Raw genomic sequence first — 27,690 nt, forward strand, 5'->3', positions numbered from 1 at the left:
GAAACGGTTCAGTAATAGAATATTTTACTGATTTTCAGCATAAATGTCATTTTTTTACTCATTTTCAGTAAAACAATTTACTGAATGCATTTCAGTAGTACACATATTACTGAAAATCAGTAAAATAAGTGTCAAATTAGTCGTTTCACTGGATATCAGTAAAACAAATTACTGAAAATGCAGCAATTCATTCTGTCAAATCGACCTGTCAGTCAGATCATCTAAACAAAACAATGCGGTAGCCACTTGTTCGTGATGTGCAAAAAGTTGATTTTGTAGGCGCTTACAGGCACCCTGGTGAAATTTCAGGTGATATTTCGGATTACGGGATTCATTTAGAACAATTGGTAGCCGTGTTGGTGTGTAAAATGTTTGCTACAATCCACTGTGCTTGCTGAAATTGCATGGTGTCTGTGAGCGCTTACTGAACCATCTACACTTGCGGCGGCAAAATACAGTATAAAAACTGTATAAAACAACACAAAACATGTATGAACATGAATTGAGGAACTGGGAATCTCTGCGCATCAATAAAAGCTCAATTTAAAAGAAATATTTCGTCATTTTTTAATCGCTACCAACTACTGAAAAATCAGTAATATGAGAATGACTTTACTAGGATTTCAGTTATCGAGCTGTCATTTTGGTGAGCACCGGACATTACTGAATGATTCAGTAAACATTCTTTTTCTGAAAGGATTACTGAAACTTCAGTTAAAAAAAATTCAGTAAAATTTTACTGAAGTTCAGAATAAAAGGTTTTCTGTGTATGTATTGAACTGTCATTTCTGAACAGCACGGATAAACATAAAGACGGATAAAAGGTACCCGTATAAACGGCACACCACTTAAGTTTAGTAAAAAATCATAATCACTTCACTCAGTATTCCTTCTTCATTGCTGGACAACTTGGACAACAATTCCTTCAACTTGTGCAGCAGCAATGAGATGTTTGACGGCACCAGTCTTTGACATTTTAACAAGAGCCACCTCGCACCCATGTCACGCATTGAAAAGCAATGAAGTTTCACCAAATTCGGCACACCTTCTTAACAAGCCTTCAATTTCTATCGTGAACCATACACATCCGGCTAATACCACTTCATCTCTTAGCTTAATCACCCACAAAATACGTCATTCGAACTATTTTTCATTAAACAACCCTCAATCAGCCATAAACTACGAACTGACTATTTGCGGTGTATCTCGGGGACTACCTGTAGGCCGGTTTTGTTTTGAATTGTACTGTCCTACGTATAACACACGCGACCACTGTGCAAGGCACGCGCGGCCACAGACGTCAAACTGACACCTATTGCCATTCTGACAGCTATCGGACCCGCAGCCAGAAGAAATAATCCGCCCGATTGGCGTCTTTGCCTGTTGGAAAAGTTGTAGACCGGAATTTTTACATCAACAATTAGCTGGTCGTGTGTCGATTTCCGTGCAGTTCCGCAGCGGCAAAAGGTAAGTGTATCGTTACGCTCGTCGGTGAATGTGTTGCCCCGCTTTCCACCCGTTAACACCGACGTACGGTCGTCGGAAAAAAGGGGTCCCCGTTTTCCTCGGCGCGCGCGATGGAGCTGTGTGTGATGCCGTGCAAGTGAGCGAGACAGAGCGACGGGCAAGTGCGCTTGCCTCCGGGGGTGGGAGCGCAGAAATGGAAAAGTGGCTTTATTCTCCTTCCGCCTTTATCCAATTGCTGCATTCTAGCGAAATCCGGTGGTTTCGAACAGTGGCCCAGCCGATCCTATGCGCGCTGGTTGAAATGAAGTGTAAACAAACGATTTTTGATAGATGGTGTACGTCTCGTTTTTGCGCCCGAGCACGAGCCGTCATTTCGGGAAGCTTGACGCGTAAAAGCTTTCCCTCCTGCTACGGCCCTGCTGTGTATGGATGTGTGCGTGTGTTTGTGTGCTGTTGGGAAGGGGGCAAAACGGTGTTTGGAAGGGACATTTGATGATTTTGAGTGACATTTCATTTTCGGCGCGCGCGAGCAAATTGCCCCCAGCGTTCTATGCCAACCCCGAAGGGTGGTGTTTGTTATTTATATGTGTCGCGATTGCTCCGAGTGAAGTTTTGTCTAATGAAAGGCTACACTTTTCAAACGGCACGGCTACGCGCTGCTCCGGAGCCGCGCGAGGAAGCCATTTTGGATTTCCCTGTTGGGTCTAGGATTGGCTAGGGTCGGATGGGCACTTTTCGCAATAAAACGAGATGAAATGAAAGTTACAGAAAACCTACAAACGATGCATTGTACGGGTTAAAACAATCAGCAAATTTCGTAAACAATTGGTGCGCCAACCTTGGACATTTGTAGGTTCGATTCCCTGGTTGACAGGGGCTGTCATGCTGCCGTTATTGGCAAACACATTCATCAAAGCGCGCTTGTGCGTGTGCGTGCCTGCGGCCGTGTCTGCGCATGTGGTGGTGTATTTCGCTGTCGACAATTTATCGTCAATTCCATAATTGAGGAATAACTTAATTTTAAAAAAAATCAGCTTAACACCACGATCAAACATTTTTTTGCTTTCTTTATTTTTTTATTAAATCTATTCAGAAAAACAATTTTTGCTCGATTTGACATAACACAGATGTAGAACGGGGCACGCAAACGGGGCCCCCGTTGACAGACAGCTGACACATTGCACGCACACACCGATACGCCTGTACGCCTTTGCTGTGGAAGCGGACGCACCGCCGCCATTTTGTACTTTTCCCTGCAGTCGATGCTGCATTTTTGCCGCGTTCGTGCAAGGCAACGCGTTGTCAGTGCTGACAGTTCCGAAGTGGCGATCGGTTGGCTTTGTTGTGTGTTTCTCCGTCATATTCGTGCCCCCTAGCAGACACGCACACACACACACACATACACATACGCTCTTCACGCATTCTCCACTGTCCATCGAATATTTGACAGCTAAATAACACACAAAAACGAGAATATTTGGAAACATTCCACTTCGCGTTAGAGCGGACTAGTTTAATCCCAAGCGACGAGCCAGCCACGGCCTGATAATGTTGCTGCGATTGATGGTAGCATAAGGTTGATGTGGCAGTGGCAGCAGCCAGGGCCGGTTGGCCAGCAGTGAGAGCAATTCGTGGTCCCAGTGGAAAAGCGGGGTGCCACATTCATAGCAAACCGTGCGTGTGTGTTGTGTGTTTCAAACGAAAAACGGTGGTTGGAGTTTCATATTTGCTCTCTCCCCCCGCAGCAGCTATCCCCTACCGTATTTTGTGTTCGTGCCACAGCAACAGCGATTGTAGGGAGCGGATCGGACATCGAAAGCAGTGACCAAACATATCTCGGAAGTGTGGAGCAGAAGATAAAACGCCACACCGAAAACTTCGTCGAAGCGACTAGAAGTGTAGCGTAGCAGCAGCGACGCACCACGGGAAACCCACTAAAGAGAGGAAAGCAGCCAGCAAAAGGACACACGGACACGGGACGGCTGTCGTGCGCTTGGTGGCACAGTGTGGTGTGTGTGTATGCCTTTCCGAAGGCATTAGAGTGCAGTGAAAGGGCGACGGGCACCGACGGCGTGCGTGTGATTTCTCGCTGACACCCCCCGGGTACGCAAACGGCCTCAAAATTGAGGAAATAGAGGAAATCGTGGAGACGGAGGTTATCCTCTCTCCAGATGAAATGCACCATGAGGAGTTCGAGATCACGATGGTCCCGATGGAATCGACAACCGTGCTGACCACGGGCGGCACGGGCACACTGAAGCGGGACGTGCGCGACATGGTGCGGGAGGCCAACTTTCAGACCAAGCTGCTGATGCAGGAAAACGAAGGTACGTAAAAGGGTTTTGCCAGTTCGCTAGAAGAGTCGTTAGAGGGGGTTGTTTTTACTTCCATGGAACGCGCAACCCCACCGGTGTGACAGACGGAGGGCCTGTGTTTCGTCTAGTTTTTCCCTCGCACTGTGTGTGATGGCAATTTGTGATGGCTTTGGTCGTCTATCCCCTCCGGCTGCTCTCTGTGCTGTTCGTAAACAAGAAGCCGAACTATCAAAATGGGATTGCATAATTTTCAACGTCAAAAGATGACTGTAAATAGACTGTTAGAGCCAAAACGGGTGGAAAGGGAAAGCTGGTCGTGCTCGGCAGGAGAGGAGCAGGGGGTAGACAGATCTAATGTCACAGTGTGTTGTTGCTATTTTGTGTGCGCTAATACTCTATTTTCAGGCTATTTTCAAGCAATTCAATTATGGTATTTGAGTATGGATGGATGAAAATTTGCTGAAAATTGGAAAAGTAACCATAAAAGTGGTTCAAACAGGGGAAAGAAATCGATGGAAAACCAGCAGCGCCTTCCTGCGGGACTGCTGGCTGTCAGGGTGACATTTTGAGCGAATCCAATATGGCGTCCGGCGGCGGTGAAATAATGCCAGCAACAAAGGAAAACGAAGCCCCGCAGCAGCTAATCGCAGCAGAGCTTTCGTGGGGGTTTGGATGAATTGTTTTGCGCTTTTATATGCGTTTATTAGAATGATTTTTTGTTGAAATGTTAATAAGTAAAGCTTTCTATCGAAAAGGGCTATACAATTAGTTTAGATTTACATCTATGTACAGACGTGAGAGAGGTGATGTAGATATGTGTTGTTTATATCGAAAAATCCTACTCTATACTGCTCTTGATTGTCTCTGTGTATTGGTGAGCTCTATCAATCATGCTGTAAAGGTAGATAGGCAGATAATTTGTTTCTAAAGTAGATAATAAAATAGTTTGCACAAGCTAGGACATGATAAATTGACCTACAAATCATTTGAATCAGCTAGAATTAAAACCAAAAAGCTTTCTTCAATTGTAGCCCAACGGGGACTGTTTTTGAAACTGCTGCTGCTGCTGTCATCGACAGTGCCCCCTGATGGCACGCACACAGACGACGCCTACCGCCGTGTAGCAACAACAAACTTTGTTCGGCTAAAAATGCTCCAAAGGGCCACGGACAGCAGCAGTCCCGCTTTGATTGACTGACACAAGCCGTCACGCGTCAAACACGCACTCGCACACACACATACGTACAATTGGTCGCGTTGGTCGGCAACGCGTTAGTGTTGGTGTGCTGGTGTCGCCGCAAATATCACCGCAACAACCGCTCCGCTGCCTGCTGTGGTGGTGGTTGTGTGATGCTTGTTGGTTTGTCACATTTGACACATTTCGTTCGTCAGCTGGAGTTGAAAGTTGTCTCTTTGGTGGCTTTCTGTTTTCATGTTTATGTTTTGATTGTTATGCTTGTGTGACAGGGGGGAGGGGAGGGAACGGACGGGCCGGACGTGTATTATCATTAGTATTGTTGTGCTGCCAATTCGAGATTGTTTTCGCCGCCGCCGGCGCCCATTTGCATGTTTACACTCATCAAGTATCGTTTGATAACGTTGTTTTTTCCTTCTTTCTTCTCCTGCCATTCTCTTCTCTTTCCTCCTGGTCGGTCAAGCAGCCCAAGACTACCACTTCCAGCATGCGTCGAGCGCGGACGATACGGAGGGCTCGGACCAGGAGCACACGCTGGGCGAAATTACGTACAAGAGCGAGGCGGACGGTAATGATACGATGAACTCCAGCAACCAAAGCTCGAGCCGCAAGCGGCGCGGCAACCTGCCAAAGCAGTCGGTAAAGATCCTGAAGCGATGGCTGTACGAGCACCGGTTCAACGCGTACCCGACCGATGCGGAGAAGCTGACGCTGTCGCAGGAAGCCAATCTGACCGTGCTGCAGGTGTGCAATTGGTTCATCAACGCGCGGAGACGCATCCTGCCGGAGATGATACGCCGGGACGGGCACGACCCGATGCACTACACCATCTCGCGGCGGGGCAAAAAGCTGAGCGGCCAGATGGTGGGGCTCGACGGGATGAATCCGCTCGCGATGAGCCCCGCCTCGGAGGTCATTGTCGGCGCGACGGAGGAGATCATCGAGGAGGAGGAGGTGATCGAGGACGGTGTGCCACAGATCATCACCAGCCACGGGCAACAGTACGTGCAGACACCGTCCGGGCTGGTGAAGGTGGAGGAAGATGTGGACTTTGAAGATCACATCATCTATCGGTAAGTTGTTCGGCAATCGGGAACGGCGGTCGGAGGCGAAATTAACGAACTTTTGATGACCCTTTTTTGGCTCCTCATTCTCTCACTACAGCTCGGATGACAGCAACATTGAGTATGAGTACGCGCAAAGCGAGGAGGAGATTCCAGTCACGGAACAGGGCGAATGGGACGGTATGATTCGCTACGCGAATGAAAAGGATGATGAAATTCCGGAAGAGTGAGTGCTTTCTGTTTTTGCTATACAACGAGCTCGTACCCTAATGGTTTCGGTTGTACTTTTGTCTTTTCAGAATCACGGAAGAGGAAGTTATCGCATCGGATGGAGGAGAGAATGAGTTTTTTACCACGACGACACACACCAATCTCGCGAATATACCCTTACAGCAGTCGTCGACTAACGTTTCAGGTAAAAGAGCGTGGGAAGGGCAAAACAAACCCCATATTTGCACACACAAACAGAAACACAGTCAAGTTTTCTGGTACGGCAGCACGGTGTGTTGGAAAAGGCAGCAACAGATTGTAGCATTAATTGAATTTTACTTTCTCATTTCCTTTTGTTGATTGAAAAAAACACCCAATGCTACTACTGTTTGTGAAAACGAATCAATTTCGATGACATCGAATGCAGTTCGGCCAACTGTAACGATGACTGCTGCTAAAATAATTACAACTACACCAGGTACTTTTTTCTATAACTCAAACGTTATGTGCAACCAGTTCTGTGCTCAATTCTTCTCAATGTGAAAAATGAAATTTTATTGCTTTTTATTTATATCACTGTTGTTTTCTATTCCGTGTCCCGTTTTGTTTTTTTTTTTTTTTTGTGCAAATGTGTGATTATTAATTGATTATCATTTCCCCCGCCATTTCCCCCTCAGGAGGTGTACAGCGAGTAATTATCGGCCAGTCGAATGCCGGCAGTAACGCGATCAGCACGTCACAGGGCGGCAGTACCACGCTCGGTACGCTGAAGCTCGGTGGCAACCTGACGGCCGTCCCGCTGCAGGGCGGCCTGAAGGTCGGTCCGAAAAAGCTGACCGTCGTGACGAGCAGCGGCAAGACGGCGACCGTGACCGCGACATCGCTCGGCGACTCGAACACCAAGACGATAACGCTCGTGCAGAGCGGCAGCAACAACAACAATGCTGGAAACGCGAACAACAACAACAACAACAACTCCCAGAACACCAACGCGCACACCACGACGGCGGTGAAGGTAAAAGGTAAGTTGTTTATCGTGACGAAGGGGAGATAGGAGGGGCTCCGAGATGAAGCGACAGCAGCAGCAGTATAGAGTAAGCGGCAAACGGTGTGCAAGGGGACGTGTGTGGTTGTGTGTGTGTATCCCGTTAGTAATGGAACAAGAAGGGGAACCAGGGGCAAAATGGTTAGGTGGGGCGAAATGGTCGTCACCTGCATTATTGGCAAATTAACACGGTTATAATTACTTCTAATGATTGAAAAACATCAATGTTTAAAGCCCCACCATGAACGTTTCATAAGCAAAAATTTCAAAATAAATTAATAAAGCAAAGCAAATGTTTGCTCAAAACGATGTAATTCATCACCGTCTCAAAAATAAGGATCCGTAAGAATTTAACATATAATTAGTGAAAAAAAAGAACGGGTGCCTAGGCACATGATATTTTTCTATGATTTACGTGAAAAAACGTAACCATTTTAATTTAATGTAAGATGTGGAACACTTCTTTGAGTTTATCTTATGGGAAGTGAAGTTCATATGTTGGAAAGTGGACTCTAAACACCCTATTTAAACAGGTTCTATTGAAATTCCTATTGGATGTGACCAAAAAGGGTGCTATAGAGTTCAATTCACATTACAATATGTTCATTTCACGGAAGAAAGAGTCAATAAAGTGTCCCATAGCTAAGAAAACTCCTGGGAAACCCTGTAATGCGCAAACTTGTGATTGTTTTTCATGAATAAGACGTTGAAGTATCCGTCGAAATAACAGAGTAAAGTGGTTATACCAATAAGATACAGACCACAATCCTTAACAGGTCCATTTTACGCCGCTTTCCCCTAATACCACATTGCAACGCGCACGGCATGTTTTCACACCCGAAGATTGCTAATTTGTTTCACTCTTTTTCTTCCACTGTGCTCTGTCCCACAGGTGTAATCCGTGACGATAAGGATCAATTCAAGTGTTTATACTTGCTGGTGGAAACTGCGGTTGCCGTACGCCAGCGGGAAAAGGAACAGGACGATGTGCACGTGCTGGGCAATTAGAGAGAGAGAGAGCTCTACCGAAAACCGAGAAACGATTGTTTGAGCTGTGGCAAACCACAACAGGCGCAGAAACCAGCCACCACCGGACAACGCACGAAAGAGGAACCAGCACAATGCAGCATTTTGTGGCGCGTTGCTCCTTGCAGTTGATTGGATGGCGATGTGGATGGCGGCGTGTGGTTTTTCGTTCTGTTTTGCTGTAATCAGCTACCCTTTCCGGTAGATGGTGGTTGTTCCTTCCCCCCGCCCCCAAATCCCGATTCTTTCTCCCTTTCGGTGTGCAAACTCCGTTGCGCACAGAAGCAGCAGCCATGTGGTGTTTTACGTTGTGGTTATTGGGAGGATGGGCTTGCAGTGCTGGTCTGGTGAGAAGGGGCCAGCTTTTTGTGGTAGAGTCAAATGTCGAAGCAAACATGAAGCAAACTCTTATTTGACGTTAGCAGCAGCAGAGAATGTGTGTATATATGGATATATCTGTATGGCTCCCCCCCCCCCCCCCCCCCCTTTTGTGTAATGTGTGAGTAAGCGAACGAGAGGCCGGAATATAGAAGAAAACATTCATTTTAGTTGAAAGTATCATACATCTGAGGGCGCTTATGCAGTTATGTTTAAACTATAGAGAGAGAGGGAGAGAGAGAGAGCAAAAAGCGAAAGAGTGAGGCAGAACTCTGTTGTGTGGGTTAGTTTATTTAGCGTAAACGAGAACACCGTACCTTGAGCTTTGGTAAAGTCACTGCTACCAATTGGTCGTTAAAATAGTTACGTTAGGCTATATTTTCTTCTTCTTTTTTAGCGACCGCCAACGCATTCAAAGAGTTGCACACTGTATCGAGTTAGCACACCGATATAAAAAAGCACACACAAACACACACACACACCTATACTTTAATCCATCAATAGTTCTTTTCAACGGAATATATGACAACAGGACGAGCGAAAGGATAAGAGCCTCGGAAGTATGGGCATGAACGGTAGCGTACAGGTTTTCGATCCCAGCGATCGAGACACAAGAACACGAACAAAACGATTTGCTTCCGAGCAAATGGGGTTTGCTTAAATATCCCTCAAAAACACACACTCACACACACTTGATGATAACATCCTGCTAGTGATATACAGTTGTTTATGAAAAGGCGCTTGCACTTACACACACACATACAGTCACCACGATTGTAATTACGTTGAGATTCTGTCGAGTCTTTTTTACACTCTATTGCAAAAGTGTTATTAATTACCTTGACATATAGAGAGAATACGATTGACACAGAAGGGTTTCAGTTGGTTAACATCAATTGTCAACCAGTTGTACTTTTCAATCTGTTGATATCTGTTCTAATGTATAGTGGATGGAATTATTCCCACCTCAGCGGTGGTACGTACCATTCGTTTGTACGTGCGTGAAGCGTGTTTTCTATTGCTTAAAGCGTATCCAACAAATGCGCGCTCTCCCCGTCACGTGTTATATATTTGCGCAAACACCCAGTTTTACTCTTTATATACAACCACCCGGAACGCCAGTAAGACTGAAGAGGCAATTTATAAATTCAATATGTTTTCTCTTCTTTTTACATCAATCCCCCACTTACACATCCCCCCCAACACGAAAGCTTTATATTGTACATAACGGTGGCAGTGGGTGAAATGCTTTTTTTCTCATTTGCAATCAATCTATTACTTTCTTTCAGTTCTAAATTGCAAAAAAAGAAAAGTCAAACAACCTGCCCCCCTCCCCCTGCCATGTAAAGAAATTACTGTGGGGAATGGTGGTGGGGGCTTACTTTCATTGGAGTCCCTTTTTCTGTATTCGATTTGATCTGTTTCGGTTTTAATTTTGGAATTGGAAAATGTACTAGCTTTTATCAGCGCGAGCAATTGTTTTAGGTGTTTGTTTGTGTGTGTGTGTGTGTGTGTGTGTGTTTTGGCACAACTCAGAAAAGGGTAGAAAAGCCTTCTCATACAAACAATACTAATGTATGTAACTTTTACCGTCGCACAAATACAATGCAACCAGACAAAGAAATCGAACATCTAAATGCTTTCTTTTTCTCCTTCCATTGTACATTGAAGCGTACGAAAAGCGGGGATCTGAAGGGTTCCTTTTCAATTGCCACCCACCCACACACAGCCAACCACTCTCGGCTGTTGTCTATTTCATTCTGGTAACGGTTTCGTAATTGAAATTTAATTTTTATCAAAATTTCTCAAACACCGGTACCACCACATGGTCGTCGTGTGTCGTGACTACTCACACAGACCATAGTGGACGCTGTTTAAAGAAGGAATTTTAGCAAACGAAGAAAAACAACCTCCCCCTACTCTATATGTAAGCTTTTGTTTTATACATTTACACATCACTGCATAAAAACGGCATGATGGTGTTGTGTCATCTCGTCGGTGTCATACGCGTACGAAGCGGGGGAAGAGTGGTACCACCACCACCCCACACTACTCTACCTCTGTCCGATTGAGAAGTGAGCGAGATTTTTTAATTAGGTGATGATGGTGGCCCAAATTAGCTTATAATTTAATTTATACAACAATTGAGTTTCTCTCTTTCGCATCGAAACTCTTCGCCAGAATGAGACAGCGTTAAAGTGGTCGGGGTGGGGGGTGGGTGATGAGATGATTATGCTTCTCTTTCCCGCTAGCAGTAAGCCCCCTTTTCCCCATTTACATTTCTTTACATGATTGGGTGTGTGTAGTTGTTTTTTTTTTTAAATATTATTAGCATGTATTTTTCTTTATAAATTAAATTCCCCCCTTTTTTCACTATATTATCCCGCTCTCGTGTGTTCCTCAAAAGTGTGTTTTGTAAAACAGCTCCTTAACATGTGCAAACTAATTGGCCAAAAAAAAAAAAAACATAATGAACAGCCGACAGAGGGGGAAAGGTAGCAACCAAAAAATGCAAACAACTGATCGATACAGAGAGAAAGAGAGAAAGCAAAGAACGGTAGAGAAGGGAAGAACTTTATGGTACAACAATACTTCGGTGGTAAACACAAGTTTAGGCTTTAAGAGGGAAGAAGCGAAGAAAATTGATTCGACCGGGAGAGAACAACGGTTTTGTGCAACAGAAAATCAAGCCACATACACACACACACACACATAACACGGTAAAAAGCCAGACAGACAGTGGCGTTGGTATCGCTCATGCAATTTCTGAACGAATTATAAGTGTAAGAGAAAACAGAGACTCTCAGTAGTAGTGTGGTACTGCGCGCGGCGTTCGGCGCGGCGGAAACTAGGCCAGGATACGTTTTATAAATATTTGTATAGAGAGACAAAGCTTACCGGGGGGTGGGGGAGTGGGAGAGAGAGGGAGAGGGGAAACTCTCTCATTTCTCCCTCCCTCCACTCCCCCCTTCCGGCAAACAGTGGTGGTGGTTGTGTGCGGGGCCCACGCATATATTGTTATAAAAGAGCGCGAAAGTGCTTCTATGTAGTGACCAAATCGAAACAGCAACACAAAAAAAGAAGAAATTACAAAAGCGAGTGAAAGGACATTTTGCTCCTTCACCTTTCCCTTTAAACAAAACATCCCTTCTCTCTCTCTAGCCCGGCGCTTTACGTGCGGGATATCATAAGCAGCGCATATCCGCTTTACGTCTTCGCGCGAAAGTGGAAGACACAAAACATAGAAAAAACTAAGATCATAAACACACTAACACATGCGTCACTCAAAGATGCGACGGGATAAAACACAGTCAAAGAAACAGAAGCACTACATAGTTTTTTTTTAGGGTGTGGAGGGATTATGGCTAGGCAGGGGTCATAACAACGGAACTAAGCTCTCCTCTCCCACCACCGAGCAGGCCCTAAAACCACCTACCTACCACGGTTCTATCGTTGTAGAATTAAAGAAAAGAAAGGGGAGAAGTGCAAGCCACCGACCCCCACCCTGTGCGAAAAATCGATCATTTGAATAAAACAAAATGTCTTCAATAAAACTTTAAACAATGATCACGTCTTTATAAACGCATAAACGATGTCGGCATCGTTAGCGACTGAAGCTACAGCTTCCCCCTTAACGTTTGCTGCCCATCGTTCTCTGAAGCGCCCGCGTCGGGTCGGTTATTGTAAAGCTCGATCAAACTATCCGCCTCGCGCCAACCGCTTCCAACCGCACCCTGAACGGTCGAGTAAAGCTGTGGATGGGATGCTTCGCCCGCGAACTGTACGACCGGCACAGCCCGCTCCGTTCTCAGCGGTTCGGCCAGCGCGGCTGCCGTCGCGCGCATTGCGTCCGATCGCATCGAGCGACTGCTGTACGAACCGCGAAAGTGTGGATTGCTGTACCAGCGGCTGCGCGAAAACCAGCGTGGACCGGCCGGGACGGGCAGATGGGGCAAAAACTTACGCAACAAGTACATCAATCCATCGATCACTTGCCCCTCCGGCAGGGCTTCCATCGTGCGCGCATCATGGCCGTAGATCCACCCCACCAGCAGCCGCTCGGTACGGTCCGGCACGAAGAAAGCGCAAACACTGCGCAACCACTGGCGACCGTCGTGGCGCAGCTGCTCGAGATCGGCCGGTTCCCAGAGCAGCCCGAAGCCGTGCCAGCTGCCGTCCTGCGGCCAGAATGGCTCATCAAACTCCAGGAACAGCTTGTCGATCGTGCCGATGTACAGACCTTCGATGGAGTTCCGTTTCGGTGCGGGCAGGGGTGGATCGAACCAGCCGGTGTGCAGGTCCTGCAGCACACCGAGTGACACGGTGAGTATGAGATGGGTAGCACTGAACGTAGCACCGTTGGTACACGTTACAGACACTCGGTGGTGGTGTGGGTTCTCTGGACAGTTCCATTTAATCGACTTCACGACATGATTAAACTTAGTGTACTCTTCTACTGGTATAGGTGGGCCGCTCTGTTCCGGAAGCTTTCGCTGAAATTGCAGGGGAAGAAAATGCACCGGATCGATTGGAAGCATGTTAAGGCTGGCCAAGATCCTCCTTCCGCTCACCATGAGCAAATCGAGCAGCGTGTGGAAGCCACGATTCTTCCAGTTGATAAGAAACTCGTCCTGGTTATCTTCGAACTCGAGCAGACCGGCACCGGACACCTCGTGCAGCGTATCGGTGGCGTTGTACGTGTTGTGGTACTTGATAAAGAACTGGTACAGCTGATAGCAGGTGCGCTGATCGATGCCGGCAAACTTTCCGGCCCGAACCGCGTCGTAAAACCTGCAAAGAAAACCCCCGAATGTGAATGACTGTGACAATTGGCAATTGGAAAAGGCTTACACTTGATCGTAGTATGCTCCGAGTGAACCCGTGTAGGACCGCAAACTGTCGGCATCTTCTTCGAGCAGGGTGTGGAGCATCTCTAGCACACGGTCGGACGTTTCCTTCGGCACCAGTTCGCCGGTCGATTTGTAGTACAGATCGTTCTCCTTGTGCTGCTCCACCTCGATCAGCCCGTACTGGGAGGCCATATCGTAGATGAAGTTGTTCTCCTTACCGTGCACCCTGCGCGGGAAGAAATGTTGGGAAAAGAAGGAGAAGGTCAGTGAGGACTTCAACCGGAACAGTCCTACGCGAAATACCAACCATTGCGCACCATAGTCTAGCACGTTGCCGCCCCGCCGTACCGAGTGAATGCGTCCGCCGAGTCGATTTTCTGCCTCCAGGATCGTTAGATTGCAAAAGCCCCGGTCCAGAAGGCGCGTGGCAGCGGCAATGCCTGCACTACCGGCACCAACAATCAACACACTTGGCGTTCGTCCGGCCATCGTCGCAACGTGTGAGGGTTATGAAGGGAATGATTTCGAGCAATATGCACAACACGCCAGATACTGAAATAGAATTCGTTGCGAGAGAGTGAGTTATTCGACACACGCTTATCACTTTCATGATAGGAATAATAGAAACGTTAATACAGGAACTGATAAAATTACCCGATTACGCTTTGGACGGGCAGAAGAAGCAACACCCCTCTTGGGGGTGAGTGGGTACCCTGGCAACAAACAAAAGTATGACCGGAGCCGGCTGTCAACCAAACCACCTGTTGAAGGTCAAAGTAAACGTCGAAATGTTGGTGTCAAAATTCAACCACCCCACTACGCCAGAAGGTTGTGTTGAGTTGGTCGTTAGAGAACATATTTTATCGGTGCGATAGATTTCTTTTTAAAGTTGATTGTGCGGTAAAAAACACAAATTGCTTTGCTGTTGGTGAATTTATTGGCAATTTAACTTCTTTTGCATTCCATTTTTGAATCAATATCTGTTCCATCTCAACTGTAGTAGCGAATCAAACGGTTAGCCTCGCGGAATCCACTATCGATCGCACCATGAACGGTCGAATAGTGTACCGGATTCGTAGCTTCGCCGGCAAACAGCAGCACGGGCTCGTTGGCCGCGTTTCGTACCGGTGTTCCGAGAGCACGTGCGCCCGTATTCAAGTTCTCCGTCGTTATTGAGCGACTCGAGTAAGAACCACGGAAAAGACGATCCGATGACCACTTGGATCTAGAAACAGAGGTAAAGGCGTTCAATCGATTTTTCCGGTAAGTTTACACTCAATTCGAATAGTGGCCGCCTTACCTTAAAATACTCGTCACGTTGCCAAATTTGAGACCTTTGCCGAATATTTTCAGCAGATGCAGTACACCGTCCCTAATTGGAGCGTTCAGTAGATACTCGGCCCGTCGTCCCTCGGCACCATTCATCCAGGCCATCAGTACGTTGGGTTGGTTGTCGATGCGGAAGAAGGTTGAGATCGCTTCGGCCCAGGCGTGGGGCGATTGGCGCAGTGCGGTAAGATCCGACTTGTACCAGAGCAGATGTACGGTGTTGGGGAAGTCCTCCGGGATGGGTGCATCGAAGAGGATGAATATCTTGTTTACCGTGCCAAAGTAGAGTCCAGTGATGGCTTGCTGGTTGACGGTAGGTAGTGCTGGCGAGAACATTGTGGCTGAGTTTTCCTTCAGAACACCCAGCGAGACGGTAACGATGACGTTATCAGCTTCGTAGATAGTGCCATCCTGTGCCTTGACGATGACATCTCCATCCGAGGAGCCTTTCCATTGGATATTGGATACGAACTTGCCGTACTTGACAAGGCTGTTGATCGGCACTGGAGTAAGAGATGTATTGGTCGTACCTGGATAATTACCCTGTAGGTAAAATCAGGCAACAAGGTATGTCAAATCTTATTCCAAGACAACTGAAAGACAAAAGACCTTACCGAAACAATGTCCAGGATGGCGGAGAATCCTTTCTTTCCGTTCCACGCAATATCCTGGTTACCGGCCGGCTCTACATAGCTGTCAGTTTCGCTCGCGGCCACCTCAAACCACGAGTCGTACGCCGTATAGCCACGCTCGTAGTTGTGATAGTACACGAGGAACTGTTCAGCAAGATCCCGGCTAATATCTTTGTATGCAGGTGTTGCCAAAGTTTGCCAATACTTTTGTGTGAAGAAGTCACCCAAACTTCCAGCAAACGAGTCACGCTGATCCGATTCGATGATTCCTTCCGCCATGGTTTGCAAACGGTCTGCCACAGCTTCCGGCACCCTAGCACCACTAGAACGGATCAGAACGGCATCTTCATCCGCAATGATGGATGACTTGAGCAGTCCCGGATATACCGATGCCAACTGGTACACCACATTACCGACTTCACCGTGGCACCATTGGGCACCCAATTCCACAATACCTGGACCGAACGGAGTGGTTCGAATGCGTCCCCCGATTCGTTGCGATGCCTCCAGAATGGTAATATTACGGAAGCCTCGTTGATAGAGACGGCTTGCGGCGGCAACACCGGCAGCACCAGCACCAACAATGATTATGCGAGGATTTTCCGCTCCATTAACCAAAACGGCAATGAAGGACAGTAATCCCAGCAACGACGTAGACCACTTCATGTCGAAGGGATGCGACTTACTCGGATAACTTTCCCTAAAAACAACACAAGACACTGTTTGAGGTGTGTTGCGTGTTATCGCAAACACACAAGTGATCTGCAGCTACCTTCGGTAGTCTATATTTAAATGTTTTGGCAGCTCTTCAAGAAGGTGTGATGGACACAACGAGTCGTTTGTGTGAAAGTAATAGTCTCATTGTGTGACAAGCAATGTTTTGTCAGGCTACAACTTCTACAAACAAGAAACACACCCACTTTTCCTTCTTTTATACTGTATTTTGATATTCAATGCAAAACAACATCCATTATCACTCAATTACGTCAAAACAGTACAAACGATTAAACTTAGGTTTGGGGATTCAGTTGCTAAGGTGTGGTACGGCGATTCGGCTCTATCCGTACCTGCCCGCGGTTCAAGCTTTTGCGCTTAGAGTTTTGTTTTGTGAATCGATCGTTTCAGTCGTTCATGATCATAATCTAAATGTATAAATGGTGATACAAGGGACATCATCAAAGGCATCCGTTGGGTCTAATGATCTATTCCTACATCATTGACAACCTTTTCTGAATGGCTTTAACTAGCAATAGATAAGTTGATGATGCTTGACGTATTTAGATTGTTGCTGATCATTCCAATATTAATGTTCATTGAAAGTTTGCTGGTTGACTACAGCTTTTTTTACAGGAACAAAATTAATAATGGATTTTCTTTAGTACAACTAACGACAAGATTACAACAACATGTTCAGGTTTGTACTGAGATCCATCGTCAGTGATAATGAGAACGGTTTCGATGTCCGTTCCATCCCACTGAATGTTGGGAACAAATTTCCCCAATATGATGTACCCACATAATGGTACTGTTGGGCTTGTGCTGTTCGCTGTTTTCGGATAATCTCCATGTAGATTAAAAATATTACCTCGTTGTAAAAAAACCCTTTTGTTCTGAATTCACACTACTTCATGTGCTTGGTACTGTGAATTCGAGAGACTCATGGAAAAGAGTACATGTTCTTTGCTGTTGGTGGTTTTATTGGTATGCTAACTTCTTTTGCATTTCAGTTCGGCATCAACATCACTATCGTCTTAACTGTAGTAGTTAATCAAGCGATTGGCCTCACGGAATCCACTATCGATCGCACCATGAACGGTCGAATAGTGTACCGGGTTCGTAGCTTCGCCGGCAAACAGCAACACAGGCTCGTTGGCTGCATTTCGTACTGGTGTTCCGAGAGCACGAGCACCCGTATTCAAGTTCTCCGTCGTTATTGATCGACTTGAGTAAGAACCGCGGAAAAGACGATCAGATGACCACTTGGATCTATAAAAAGACAGTAAGTATTTATATAATTATTTGATCTTCAGTAAGTTTAGACCCAACTAGATCCTCTTACCTTAACAGACCCGTAATGTTGCCAAAGTCAAGGCCGCTGCCAAATATTTTCAACAGATACAGTATGCCATTTCTAATTGTAGCATCATCCAAAGTCTCAGCCCGTCGTCCCTCGGCACCATTCATCCAGGCCATCAGTACGTTCGGTTGGTTGTCGATGCGGAAGAAGGTTGAGATCGCTTCGGCCCAGGCGTGGGGCGATTGACGTAGTGCGGTAAGATCCGACTTGTACCAAAGCAGGTGTACAGTGTTGGGGAAGTCCTCCGGGATGGGTGCATCGAAGAGGACGAAGATCTTGTTCACGGTACCAAAGTAGAGACCGGTGATGGCTTGCTGGTTGACGGTAGGTAGTGCTGGCGAGAACATTGTGGCTGAATTTTCCTTCAGAACACCCAAAGAAACAGTTACGATGACATGATCGGTTTCGTAGATAGAGCCATCTTGTGTCTTGACGATGACATCTCCTTCCGGCGATCCCTTCCATTGGATATTGGATACGAACTTGCCGTATCTAATAAGACTGCTGATAGGCACTGGAGTAAGAGATGTATTGGTCGTACCTGGATAATTACCCTGTAGGTAAAATCAGGCAACAAGGTATCTCAAATCTTATTCCAAGACAACTGAAAGACAAAAGACCTTACCGAAACAATGTCAAGGATGGCAGAGAATCCTTTCTTTCCATTCCACGCAATATCCTGATTGCCGGCCGGCTCTACATAGCTGTCAGTTTCGCTCGCTGCCACTTCAAACCACGAGTCGTACGCCGTATAGCCACGCTCGTAGTTGTGATAGTACACGAGGAACTGTTCCGCAAGATCCCGGCTAATATCTTTGTATGCAGGTGTTGCCAAAGTTTGCCAGTACTTTTGTGTGAAGAAGTCACCCAAACTTCCAGCAAACGAGTCACGCTGATCCGACTCGATGATTCCTTCCGCCATGGTTTGCAAACGGTCTGCCACAGCTTCTGGCACCCTAGCACCACTAGAACGGATCAGAACGGCATCTTCATCCGCAATGATGGATGACTTGAGCAGTCCCGGATATACCGATGCCAACTGGTACACCACATTACCGACCTCACCGTGGCACCATTGGGCACCCAACTCCACAATACCAGGACCGAACGGTGTAGTGTAAATACGTCCACCGAAGCGTTGCGATGCTTCCAGAATGGTAATATTACGGAAGCCTCGTTGATAGAGACGGCTTGCGGCGGCAATACCGGCGGCACCAGCACCAACAATGATTATGCGAGGATTTTCCACTCCATTTACAACAACGGCAACGAAGGACAGTAATCCCAGCAACGACGTAGACCACTTCATGTTGAATGGCATGCGAGATATACGGCTATGTTCTCGCCCACAAGACAACAACCACTGTAAACAACACAAGACACTGTTTGAGGTGCGTTGCGAATTGAAGCTAATACGCAAGTGATCTTCAACAACACTCGGTTGTCTTTATTTAAAGGTTTCGCCGTGAAGTACGCGTATTGTTCGTTTGTAATAGGCTCATTATGATAATGTTTTATTTGGCACACAGTTTCTTCAAACAAGAAACACACCCATACATTTTTTAATACACATTTATTGTCATCTGATAGTCAATGTTAAAGAACAACCATTATCACAAAATTGCGTCAAAACGGTTGATGATCAAGTGATAAATTTTAGTTCACAATTCAGTTGCTAAAATAACTTCACGTAGTATAAGTAGATAGTTTTATTCATTGAAACGATAGTTTATCTTGTCGGTTGAAAGTGATATAAATGTAATTGATCAATTCAGATTAAAACCATATACTTGTAAATGAGAGCTCTTCAATTGCTTCCGTTGTATATATCGAATACACGCTCTGCTTCGCGAAAACCACTCTCTATTGCCCCGTGAACCGTGGAAAAGTGTAAACGATTTGTCGCTTCTCCGGCAAACATAACCACCGGGGTTCCATCCTTGTTTGCCAAATAGGAGCCAAGATATTGCGCACCAGTGCCTAACGTTTCGGTCAGTGTTGATCGACTAGAGTAAGATCCGCGGAAGAGTCGATCGGATGACCATTTTGATCTGTGGAAAGAAGCATGTTCATTTTTGTTCATTTTTGTAGTGTGATCAGAATCTTTTTGGGGGAAAGTTGAATGCATTTCTTACCTGATTATGCTTTGCACATCGCTAAAGTTCAGCTTCGGTAAGAAAATTTCCAGCAGATGTGCTAAACCTTCCTGGACGACTTCATCCGGCAGCAGTTCCGCTTGTCGTCCCTCGATTCCATTTAACCAAGCACCCAGCACGTTCGGTTGATGATCTACGCGGAAAAAGGCTGCCACCGCTTCAGCCCATGCGTACTTGGAACGCCTTAAGGCATCGAGATCGGGTTTGTGCCAAAGCAGAAATACGCTGTTGGCCATTCCTTCTGGGAGAGGGGCATTGTACAGGGTGAATATTTTGTTGACCGTTCCAAAATTAAGTCCCTCGATGGCCTGCTGATTGACGGTGGGTAGTGCCGGCGTGAACATTGTGGCTGAGTTTTCCTTTAGAACACCCAACGACACGGTCACAACAACATGGTCGGCTTGGTACTGAGAGCCATCTTCGGTGGTAATGAGGACGTTCTTAATATTCGCTCCATTCCACTGTATGTTGGAAACATATTTTCCAAATACAATGAGCTCACTTAATGGTACTTTTGTTGGATTTGGGCTGTTTGCTGTTGCCGGGTAATTTCCCTATCAATTGAAAGGAAAAATAAATGTTTGAAATATGAACTTTTGAGCTCGCTTGATAGTGATACATTACCGACACAATATCAAGTATGGTGGAGTATCCTGTCCTGCTGTTCCATGCGAGCGCCTGATTGCCTTCCGTTTCCTGATAGCTGTCCGTTTCGTTCGCAGCTACATCGTACCAGGAATCGTATGCTGAGTCCCCTCGCCCTCTGTTGTGGAAGTACACCAGGAACTGTTCCGCCAATTCGTGGCTCACATCGCTAAAGCCAGCATCTGTTTGCAATCGCTGCCAGTATGTTTCGGTGAAGAAGTCACCCAGGCTGCCCGCGTACGACATGCGGTCTTCCGACTCGCTGATCTGCTCCGCCAGTGTTGATAATTTTTCGACAAGTTCGTCATCGATTCGCACACCATTCGACTGTATCAGCGCAGCGTCGTCGCCGATGATGGAAGCTTTGAGCATGTCGGAATAAGCGGATGCCAGCTCGTACACGACATTACCCTTTTCTCCGTGGCACCACTGGGCTCCGAGCTCTACGATTCCAGCACCGAATGGAGTCGTACGGATGCGGCCACCAACACGCTGGGATGCTTCCAGTATTGTGACGTTCGTTATTCCACCTTGATAGAGCCGGCTGGCAGTTGCGAGACCTGCCGCGCCGGCACCAATTACGACCACTCGTGGATTCCTCGCACAATTAACTAAGCTAATAGTTGTCAGCAAACACACGATGAAACGGCGGAATTTTGGATGGTACTTCATTATGAAGTTGGGCTTTTTTTGTTGCTCTTTTCGGGCTGGTTGTGGTCGGTGGGTCAGATAAGCAATGTCAAGCGCGAAGTATTGCCAGTTTTTCAGTAATGAGTTTTTTCTACACGTGTTTGGCTTTATACTTATTGTAATTGTTCTCAAATAGGACTTTTAGGAATATAGAAAGCTATTTTGTCACTCGAAACTGTTTCAAACAACAGCGAAAACACCTAAACACGCACATTAGATGAGATTCACTCTGCTGAGGATCATCTTAGAAGTTGCGAACGGCACATGATTAAGCCATACGTACAGGGTTATTGGGAGATAGAAGACGTGCTCGGATTAAAACATTATTTTGCCATAGTACCGCTCTTCTTCCAATTTTGTTGCTCAAATTGAGCAATTAAGCTAACGGTCCAAATCGGCGGTTTAAATTTGAATTACTTGTGATGACTGAACTGGTACTTATCGGATATTTCAATATTGCATTACAAATTTAGGCTACGATAGTTTAAACATTAGCTAATTAGCAATACTTCGGGCCGGTCTGGTGGTATTGTCGTCAACTTGTACGACATAACAACATGCCCGTCATGGGTTCATGCCCCGAATAGACCGTGCCCCCATACGTAGGACTGACTATCCTGCTATGGTAACAATAAGTCACTGAAAGCCAAGCTCACTTCACTAGTGGGTACAGGCAGGCCTTGGCCGGCAGCGGTTGTTGTGCCAAAGAACAAGAAGAAGGATAGCAATACAGGACTTTGGATGCGGTTTTAATTTTTTACCGTCATCCAATCAACAAGTAGTTGCGTGCGAGTGTCTGCGCAAATCTAGAGAACTGAGCAAATGTGAAGGGTCGGTAAAATCTTTTACCAGTAAATTACTACTTCATTTGTTTGTTCTTTCAATTTTTGATTGAAATGAATCACTACGTTCGTTATAATATTTCCAAAAAAATCATTTAAAAATCACACTACAATTTTGTATCATACTGAGCAATTGCTCACTTCGTATCAAAGCACAGCCTCAGTTTCATTCTTTCTTTCTACATGTCGCATCGATGCAGGAAAGAAAGAGAACGATTGTTCAAGCAATGAAACGAGAAGCAAGAACAACATCGCAGATTTGAGCTAGTGTGGGTGAGAAATATTTAGTGCGAGAGCGTGCTTTGTACACTGAGCGCATCGGTGAGAGCGCGTTGGACAAAATGAATAGTGGGTATTGGTCGCTGTGGAATATTCAATACGTTTTAAATAATCTAATTCGCGCTAGTCGAATTACACGTTTATCGATTGAAAGATACATGATGATTGTTTATAAAGACTAAAATTAATATTCATAAGTCGCAAAAACACTAAAAGATTGCAAGCTTTATCCCGCTAACGGTTGCGTAAACTCCCACTGTGCATGTGCAATTCTCTCTCTCTCTCTGTCGGTGTCGAAAATACTCTCGCTCTAGCGCTAAACCGTCGCTCTCTTCGGTTGGTGTGAGAGAACAGCACACAAAAAATTTAAATCTACTTCCAACAGCCAACGCGTACGGACGCGCCGTGTGTGTGCGCGTTTCTTGTGTTGAACCGGTGCGAGTGACGGTTTGCCTTTCACGTATTTTCCGGTATGTGTACTCAATACACGTGTTGGTTTGAAGTGGTTTAACGCGAAATAGTTTAACCATTGTTAAGCCACTGTTTAGTATTTAAAAAATAACAAAGACGCGTTTCAAAGTGATCGTTTTTTAAGTGCGAATATAAGAGAGAGAAAAAGAGAAGGAGTGCGAGCTATTTCACAAAGGATCACACAAGTTCAGAATCGTGTAAATGTGTAGTGCATGAGATTTTTTGAAAATCTACTTTTGAATACACTTTAACAGCGTCAGTGTGCAGTTTTTAAATGTTAAAGCACATTCTTCCAGTGCGCGTGCGACCGTTCTAGGAACCGTTTGTATACGAGCTCCACACACACCTGAAGCTTAAGCCGGACGCCGTGGCTCCGCTGTAGGCGAGACGCGTGTGAGTGAGCTTAAGCGTGTGTTTTGTCTCGTTTCCGCAAGCAAAACGGCCAATCGATTTTACCTTCTTTTTTTTGTGTTGTGCGGTTAAACGTGTCACACTCTCTTGCCTTCTGCGACCTCTTCTCGTTCTATCTCGTTCGTTTGCCGCTCACTTGTCCGTTGTGTGGGGAATTGTTGTTTTTTCTTCTTCTTTCGATCACCTTAAACCTCGATCGTAGTGTGCGTACGTAAATACCGTTCCCTGCGCTTGTGTGCGTGTGTGTGTTAGTGGGGGTGAGCTTTCGTGCTGCGTTTATTTTGTTGTTCGCCCGTGTGTTTCGAGGCTTTATTTCGTAAAGGGAAACAAAAGAAAAAGGGTCCTGGTCTGTTTTTTTTTTTTTATTAAAACACCGACAAAAAGAATACAAAACGTCCCCGCCACTTGTCGAAAACGTCGGAATGTGTGTGTGTGTCATTTTTATGCGCTCTTACATAGAGGGGGAGGCACGCAGGTGATTCTTTGAAAAAGTGCCCAAAGTGCAAAGTGTGCGTGCAAAGTGCGTGAACGAGCGAGTTTTGTTTTCTTTTTCTCTCTTCTTCGCTGTCGCCAGCTTCTTTTTTTCTTCTCTTTTTTTGCACATGCAACCTTTTGCTGCATGCAGCAATGCACCGCACTCTTTGGTAAAAATGCGAGTGTGTGGTTTGCGGCAGTGAATCAGTGTGTGAGAGTGTGGTGGTATGTCTCGCTCTGTCTCTATCGTTCTTTCTTTTCGTTTCATTTCCTTCCTGCTGTGTGTCGTCCTCCCTTAGTTCAAAGTGATGGTAATTTTAGCAACGAATGCACCAACCGCAAAACAGTCCGATCGATCGCTGGCGTGAAATGCCATTTGGCTCGATTGGCGCCATCCGTGTAGCTAAAGTGTTCGTGTGTGCCAGTGTGTGTGTCTGTTTGTGTGTTGTGTTGGGAGAGGGTGGTGGTGGTTAGGTAAATGATCGCCGTGTTGTGCAACGGGTACACCCGGTTGTTGTGCGGTGGAGCTGCCACGCCGTAGGAGGAAGCCGGCGAAGCTGCCCAGTGATTCATGCGTGTTAGTGCACCCCAGCGGCACAACAGCACACACGACCAGAGATCACCACAAGAGCAGTCCCGATCGTGTTTTTTTGTTGGTCTGGTGGTGATTCATATTCAAAGGAGGCTCACGGGAAAGAGGTACCCCACTCAAAGGGGAGGAACCACCGCCGCCGCCATCTCTCCTGTGGTCGAAAACACCCTTTCAACAACGACGCGACGTTTGAGCTCAAGAAGGGCCAATCCGGAAGTGTTTGGATTTGAATCGGATTAGTGCGGTGCAAACTACTATGACATGGGATCGTGCACGAGACGACACTTCCTGTTGTCAATATGCGTCCTGCAGATGGTGAGTAATGTCCGAGTTTTAAGTCCCCTGTTGGCATTCAAGAGAATCACTAAGTGGCTAGACTTGTACAAGACAAAGACGGGAAAAGTGGAGTCGCAGCTAAGATCCTTGAATGTCATCAAGCAATTCTGAGCACGCGTCTGGTAACTTCATTAAAATGCTACAAATCATACGTTAGTCACTTCGACACTTCGACTCGAAACGAGTCTGCTTCAAGGTCCATTAGGAATACAAGATCCCCTGAGTGTTAACGTATCAAACCCCTGAGAAAAATATCAAATTAATGGAGTCCAACTGGCTATTACAGGAACACCATGGATATGTTGGCAATCATTACTCTTCGTATGTTTAACCATGTTTGATATTGATCTTTAACATGAGGCTTTAATTAGCCGTTCTTTTTCACATTTCTCAAACCAAGTAGGACCTCAACAAGATTAGGACCTAGATGGGGTAACTATTCCTGACTGGAACTTCTAGTGTTGATATCTAAGCATCTGATATGTGGTCCTTGCCTATGACGCATGGATACTATAAGGATCATCAAAGAGACTTTTAGTACTTTGAAGATATCTTTTTAGAATTTCAAGAAATGATCTTGGCAAAATTGTGAAAATTCTAAAAACATCTAATGTCATCACAACAATTTCAATCTATCTGACTGGCATCACTCAACTATGATGTCTACACGTAGAATTCCTAGCGTCTTCTTTGTGGATTGGAATAGGTCATTGATATAGTTTTGAGAATCGATTTTGATGGGGTTTCAAACCATCACAGAGATCCTATAAAGCTCATATGTATCATCGACAAAGAACTGATGTAATCTTATAATACGAAACAATTTCCATCAAATTCTAATTCATTGCTCAAATACATTTGCACCTGAAAATGTTCCAGTATCGCTAGTTGAAACGTCTGCCTTGCTAGTTAAAATGCTGTGATGTTTCACTGAAATGTTTAATATTCTGGATGTTTAGTTTGTAGAATTGATTTCATGTTTGACAATTTCTGTCGAACCCCGTTGGTAGTTTAGGTTTGTTTAATCTGAATCTTCAGATCTCATTGTACATCCTACAAGCATCAGAATCAACGTCTTTGATCTAAATGAGGTTTTAATAGCTTTCGTACATGAATAGGATACTAAAACAACTAAAAAGAACTCAACTAATGCATTGCTGTAGTGGCAATCAACGACATGATAGTGTTAGGCACTATCGAAAATCTTTTGCTTGAAGTACTTCAAACTCGCTTCTCGCTGGAAATCACCAATATTTTCTCGGTAAACCACATTGTTGGCGTGTTCGCGTCTTTCCCTCGACTGTGCCAGCAACCGCCTTAGAACCTAATCCAATTTTATAGCTGGAACGATATTTTTAACGCTTCTGCCGCCGTTCTACGAGGCCAACCGGTTCCCCAAACACAGCGGAAGCCATCCGCCATCCGGGGCTTTCGTCACTGCGGCTCGATCACGCCGCATCACCAATTCCGCGCTACGACGGTGGCGCGACACTTGACGAGGTTAAAACACTCGTTTCCTGTCGCGATTCTCGATCTTCTTCTGGCTGGTGGGAAAATTCCACCCTTCCTCTGTCCCCTCGGTACCCTCGTGGTAGTTCGACTGCTTTAAGCATTATCGGTATGAGGCGGCGGCGGCAGTGGCGACATCGGCACTAATAGGCAGCACAGGCTTTTTGAGCTCTCTCTCTCTGGCACGTCAACCGCCAACTGTCGGGGGGACGGAGAAGAAAATGCAACCACAACAAATGCGCACGGACACACACCGCGGGACCAAGACATTCCAAACCAACGGCTCAAGGATTTGCGGGCCCCGGCGGTCTTCTTGCTTGCTTGAGAGGCTTCCTTTTGTCGATGCAACAACCACTTCGAATGCGGTGCGGTGTTTTGGAGAGGGGGGTGGCCGGGTACGTCTGTCGGTCGGGTCGGGAAATAAGCAAAAGATATTTATTTACATCCTGTCAACGGTCGGCGGCGGGTCACGAATCGCTTCGTGCACCACCAGTTCAATACAAATATCAAAATAACGGGCTAAAGCTGCTCAAAATAGCGCAAAAACTGTCTGCCTCTTACCCCCGGTCGTCCTGGTCGGTCTTTTACGCTTTTATGAGCAATTCTCATCGTTTTGTCGAGTTCTCCAAGCGATCCATTCGCGGGGAGCTATTCTTCTTTTCCCTTCTTTGCTGTGCACGGTTTTCCCAGTTTTGCGCGTGTGTTTCATGCTCCTTATGCTTTATGCTGCGGCTTTCATTAAAATTCATTCATTTGCCTTTTCGGTGCGGCTTGCCTGTGGTGGTGGTGGTACGCCTCTGTTGCCCGTCTTTTCCCGTTTTGCTTCGCGCTTGCTTCTCATCTTTCGCTCTCGGGAGATTCTATTTTATGCTTTTTCACATTGAGCATCTCGTGTTTTTAACCCTACGTTGCTTACTTCGTTCCGTTGCGGCTTGGCCCCGGGGTCGTCCACTTTGTTTTATTTTCCTACCAACTCGCTCCACGTTGCCAATCGGCCGGCAGCCCAAAGGTTCGGTAGCATCCGTTGTTGTTTTGTTGCTTTCGATTATGTCCCATGCTAAACATGCTCTGTTGTGCGTTGTGTTTATGCTGCTGCTGCCGCTGCTGCCCGTTGTGGAAGAGTCCAAGCGCAGCCCAAGCGTAACGTGCGGCATGTGTTGGTGTAAGCTGCCGCGGTATACATTGTACACACTGCTGCTGCTGCTGCTGCTGCGACGGCCTATTTGTTTGCCAAGGGAGCTTCTTCATATTTTTTTGCTCTCCGCTTTGTGTACTGCTGTGGAACTCAATCTCCCAAAGGAAATGCATTCCGCGTCACGTTTGTTTGGACGATGGAATGAAAATAAGTAAAACAAAAGCCCAAGCATCATTTATCTGTCCGCTTCGCGTGAAATAATCTTTAAGCGAATGTGTTGCGGCGGCATGGGGCTCCGGTCTCGGTTTTGGTCTGATTAGTTTTTCCCATGGATTGATGAGCGCCCGGCTCGGCGGGAAACTTTTTGCGCGACGGAAAAGATAAAGTGCAGCTTGGATGTTTTTTTTTTGTTTCCATTTTAACGCACGCTGCAAACACGTGCAACCGTTTAGTAAACTAGGAAAATAAATCCTTATTCAGTTTAAGATTTCAAGGCTTCACATGAAGGCTTAACTGTTTTAAACATAACATTGGTATTACGAAGAAATATTCTTCTGGGCCA

At 46.0% G+C, this 27,690-nt stretch overlaps 5 protein-coding genes across 13 annotated transcripts in view; 2 read left to right on the forward strand and 3 right to left on the reverse strand.

The window, feature by feature from the left end:
• Positions 1-1,329: 1,329 nt before the first annotated feature.
• Positions 1,330-11,166, forward strand: LOC120902146. 5 transcript variants are annotated; one of them, XM_040310686.1, is made up of 8 exons: positions 1,330-1,467; positions 3,213-3,794; positions 5,444-6,050; positions 6,142-6,267; positions 6,341-6,456; positions 6,679-6,729; positions 6,929-7,273; positions 8,189-11,166. In XM_040310686.1, the coding sequence occupies exons 2-8, from the start codon at positions 3,644-3,646 to the stop codon at positions 8,302-8,304; spliced, it is 1,512 nt and encodes a 503-aa protein (XP_040166620.1). In that variant the 5' UTR covers positions 1,330-1,467; positions 3,213-3,643; the 3' UTR covers positions 8,305-11,166. The 5 variants fall into 5 exon arrangements, with proteins under 5 accessions (XP_040166620.1, XP_040166636.1, XP_040166628.1 ...); XM_040310702.1 differs by having other exon boundaries at positions 3,216-3,794; XM_040310694.1 differs by lacking the exon at positions 1,330-1,467 and adding an exon at positions 2,659-3,141.
• Positions 10,508-16,272, reverse strand: LOC120902194 (spermine oxidase-like). Its single transcript, XM_040310752.1, has 7 exons — positions 15,494-16,272; positions 14,851-15,422; positions 14,543-14,775; positions 13,858-14,026; positions 13,552-13,776; positions 13,272-13,491; positions 10,508-13,193 (listed from the first exon to the last, which is right to left on the reverse strand). The coding sequence occupies exons 1-7, from the start codon at positions 16,175-16,177 to the stop codon at positions 12,318-12,320; spliced, it is 2,979 nt and encodes a 992-aa protein (XP_040166686.1). The 5' UTR covers positions 16,178-16,272; the 3' UTR covers positions 10,508-12,317.
• A 915-nt stretch (positions 16,273-17,187) lies between these two features.
• LOC120902188 (protein anon-37Cs-like) lies at positions 17,188-18,930 on the reverse strand. The gene is made up of 3 exons (XM_040310740.1): positions 18,214-18,930; positions 17,571-18,142; positions 17,188-17,497 (listed from the first exon to the last, which is right to left on the reverse strand). Exons 1-3 carry the CDS (start codon positions 18,907-18,909, stop codon positions 17,263-17,265), a joined length of 1,503 nt encoding a protein of 500 aa, XP_040166674.1. The 5' UTR covers positions 18,910-18,930; the 3' UTR covers positions 17,188-17,262.
• A 247-nt stretch (positions 18,931-19,177) lies between these two features.
• On the reverse strand, positions 19,178-21,319 carry LOC120902178 (spermine oxidase-like). Its single transcript, XM_040310728.1, has 3 exons — positions 20,369-21,319; positions 19,724-20,298; positions 19,178-19,639 (listed from the first exon to the last, which is right to left on the reverse strand). Exons 1-3 carry the CDS (start codon positions 21,059-21,061, stop codon positions 19,396-19,398), a joined length of 1,512 nt encoding a protein of 503 aa, XP_040166662.1. The 5' UTR covers positions 21,062-21,319; the 3' UTR covers positions 19,178-19,395.
• A 1,241-nt stretch (positions 21,320-22,560) lies between these two features.
• The window catches only part of LOC120897291 (sodium/potassium-transporting ATPase subunit beta-1-interacting protein), a 56,714-nt gene continuing 51,584 nt past the window's right edge, over positions 22,561-27,690 (forward strand). For 4 of the 5 annotated variants that reach the window (XR_005738517.1, XM_040302048.1, XM_040302050.1 and 1 more), the window contains exons 1-2: positions 22,561-22,670; positions 23,856-24,463. Coding sequence is in view for 4 of the 5 variants with exons in the window: in XM_040302048.1 (XP_040157982.1) it covers positions 24,410-24,463 (54 nt within the window). In the remaining variant the exon portion in view is untranslated. Of the gene's footprint in view, positions 22,706-23,855; positions 24,464-27,690 lie in introns of all 5 variants that reach the window. The other variant, XM_040302047.1, reaches the window with a different exon arrangement.

Source organism: Anopheles arabiensis, chromosome 2, assembly GCF_016920715.1.
Source record: "Anopheles arabiensis isolate DONGOLA chromosome 2, AaraD3, whole genome shotgun sequence".
NCBI classification, from domain to species: domain Eukaryota; kingdom Metazoa; phylum Arthropoda; class Insecta; order Diptera; family Culicidae; genus Anopheles; species Anopheles arabiensis.